The sequence below is a fragment of the Coniophora puteana genome (genome assembly GCF_000271625.1).
Source record: "Coniophora puteana RWD-64-598 SS2 unplaced genomic scaffold CONPUscaffold_114, whole genome shotgun sequence".
Lineage (NCBI taxonomy): Eukaryota > Fungi > Basidiomycota > Agaricomycetes > Boletales > Coniophoraceae > Coniophora > Coniophora puteana.
In genome coordinates, this window is record NW_006913166.1 from 1 (window position 1) to 3149 (window position 3149).

The 3149-nt window shown below is 44.2% G+C and overlaps 1 protein-coding gene across 1 annotated transcript; it reads right to left on the reverse strand.

Annotated features, from left to right (window-relative positions):
* Positions 1 to 156: 156 nt before the first annotated feature.
* Positions 157 to 3091, reverse strand: CONPUDRAFT_78495 (uncharacterized protein; the record flags this gene model as incomplete). The annotated part of the gene is made up of 13 exons (XM_007777847.1): positions 157 to 771; positions 821 to 1164; positions 1222 to 1819; positions 1846 to 1941; positions 1990 to 2061; positions 2130 to 2237; positions 2297 to 2356; positions 2410 to 2442; positions 2491 to 2637; positions 2689 to 2718; positions 2775 to 2822; positions 2883 to 2954; positions 3008 to 3091. Coding segments are annotated over 13 exons (2307 nt in total), but the record flags the coding sequence as incomplete, so codon positions are not given.
* Between the last annotated feature and the right edge of the window lie 58 nt (positions 3092 to 3149).

Genomic DNA, 3149 nt, shown 5'->3' on the forward strand with positions numbered 1-3149 from the left:
ACAGACAAATGCATGCAAGCACTGAGTTGTGTTTGGCCACAGATGCTTGTCGCCTCTGAGGAACATGGTTGAAAGAGGGTCAATCCAAAACATGACCTTGTAGAGTGGGAACAGTGTCAATGCGTGCGCACGCATGAGCAAAGGGGATCAACTTACCTGTTCCAATGCACCCTTCACCTCAGTGAGGACCTGGTTCACACCTGAAAAAAAGTACTTGGTTGGTGGTGGTGCAAACCGGGCAACACGGCCAAAGGTATCCTTGGCAAACATCATGTCTTCAAGAAGCACCAACTTTTTGGCCATGCCTCTGTCCACCACAGCAGCATCACTTGTGTCGTCTGCTGACAGGCTCCGAGCATGCTCCCTGGCAGAGGATATACATAGGTTGAAGATGTGTGCTCTCTTGCCATGGACAATATTGTATTCAGGTGTATGCCGTTTTGGGTGTGCACCATAGCCTGCAAGCAAGCTTTTGGCATTGTTGTCTGCCAAGTAAACATCCTCCCAAATTGCCAAGTGTTTTCTTTCAAGGAGACTCCAGTCTGACTCATTGGATGCCAGCCAAGTCTCAGCCATTTTTTGAACTTCTTGGACCTTGGCTTGATAAAAAAGCATCCAGGCCCTTTCTCGGGATGTGTCAGAGCTGCTGCTACCTTGCTTTTGTAGAGTCTGGTTAAACTCTTTCTTCCATTCACTCTGTGAAGCAAACTCAATTGGAGTAGCCAGGAAATCAAGGACTTGGGTGAGAAACCGGATCTGGGGTAGCATCACCTGAAGAGCAGTCAGCATCAGGAATGCAGAGTCAGAAAAGTGGGCTTACACCACTGTGTGTTTTGGCTATATTTCCCACCACACGGGTACTGAACCCAGCCCTGTCGCCCTTTCTGAATTGGGGGACACGGATGTATTTGAGCAGCTCTGTCCACAAAAGTTTGTCGCGGAAAATAGCAGGCATGACAGAGTTGTTTCCAGTTTTGTTGTGGAGGTTCAAGTATTCCTGCATTGTTTGGGGCACCAGATCCTGGTTTTGCTGATGTGTTTTGGCAATCAGATTGAGAATCATGCCCAGCTCATCTGTGTCTGTGTCCAGCTTCTGGATGAGGGGGCGGTTCTGAGCAAGGTCCAACATAATACTCGCAGCTTGTGGACTTTGGTTGATCATGTCTGTTTCATGATCAAGGTGAGTTGTTTAAAACCGGTTGTGATACATGCCATGCTTACCAATATCAAAGAATTTAGCAGACCACACCCCATTCTCTACTAATGCACGGATACACCTTTCCTTGGCCTCTGCATGATCTGCTGTTGCTGTGCCCTCCTTTTGCATCTTTATGATTTCATGGTACTCGTTGAGTATACCAATCCATTCTGACTTGGTCTGCATATACTCAATGCGGTGAGACCCGTTGATGACCACAAGCTCATATGCTGGCTCTGTTCCTGAAACACCTTTGAACTTGACAGGATTAGTCAAAATCCCCATGTTCTGGTCCACCAAGCTGGTCAGATCAATATGCGGGCGGTGAACTCCAATGAACAGTGCATTCTCCACATGCTTGTTTCGGAGTTGCTTGACTTTGACTTCTTTTTCAAAGGCAGCAAGGTACTTTTCATCCAGGCCACGCAGGTTGATGGTTCTCTTGGCCAGGGTAGGACCATTTTCCAGCAGGGTGTTCATCATGACAGGCACAAGGCCACAGCCAAGATAAGTGTCACTGATACCTGTGGCAATGTGGTCAGCAAACTGCTTGAATGGATTGAACCCCGGTTGGGATTTGTCCTTATTGTGGCTTTTGTACTGTCTGGGTTTTTTCCCTGGCTAAAAACACATGTGTGTAAGCGTACGCTCGCATCTAGCAATGCACAAAGTCCTACAGCTGTGTTCTGAGCAGGCTGAGCAACAGTACTGTTTTGTCCATCTTTGCGATTACCCTGAAATATCTAATGCATGAGCAATGTAAGCAACTGTGATGAAACAAAGATGGTTACCTTTGCTTTGTTCTGGCCTTTAGTGATTTTGGGGCCTCCAGAAACAGACATTGACAGGGAAGTGGAAAGAGTCTGCATAAACATGGTTATAACTGCTATTCCTTCTGTGAAAACCTTTGATATCTTACATCCTTACTGACATTACTTTGTGTTTGCTGACTTTTTTCTCTTGGCTGCTCCTCCTGTGCCTGGTCCTGCTCTTCTATCACCATGACCTGTTCCTCTCCATTGTCCTCATTTTGTGTTTCCTGCATCTCATCAGAAGCAAGATAGGTGTCAAGGCACTACAGGCATGGCAGTTGCTCACTTTGTTTATTTCCATCACCTCAGGTTCGCTATCACTGTCACTGTCACTTTTTTCATCACTCTGGTTGTGTGTCAAATTATGTGTTGGCTAGCAATACCTCATCCAAAACATACCTGATGTGCTTTCTCCTCTCTCTGTTGCTTGCCCTGTCAACGGATCAGCTCAAGCATGTAATGAATATCAGTGTACTTTACCAGATGTTTAATGTTAGTTTGACTATGATCCAAACTTGTTGTACCCTCATCAGGATGTTCTCCCCCTTCTTCAAGCTTCATGACAGGAGAATGTACTTGACCTCCAATATCTGAATAGTGTATCTGCATAGAGTCTTTGTTGTCATGCTAAAACTGGTGTAAACATATGTTTTCTACAGTATTAGATGTAAAGCCCACCATGGTGTTGTCATTATTGTCCACATCCATCTATGTATATATTGTAAGCCAATATTTGCTTGTATAAAACAAAGAAGTGGTATCACCTCATCTGAACTCATATCCTTCTCTGAGTCTGAAGAGGATAAATGAGACTGAGTAGATAATGAGCATATGACAGTCTCAAAAGTATTTTTACATGAACATTCACTCACTTTTATCTGGTTCCATGCTTCTTCAAACACATTTGTATGATGTGCATTCCCTACAAAAGCCACATCATCAACCTGATATTATAAACAAGGTGAGAATTGATACAAAAAGTGCAAACAGAGCATACATTGTCATTTGTGAGAATTGGGCTGATGTGTAGCTCTAGTTCTGTGGTTTGTTGACTGGATGGTATAGTTTCTGCATCCATTGTCTGCAATAAATACTGATAAGCATGCAAAATACATGTGACAAGAGTAAAACTAACATTT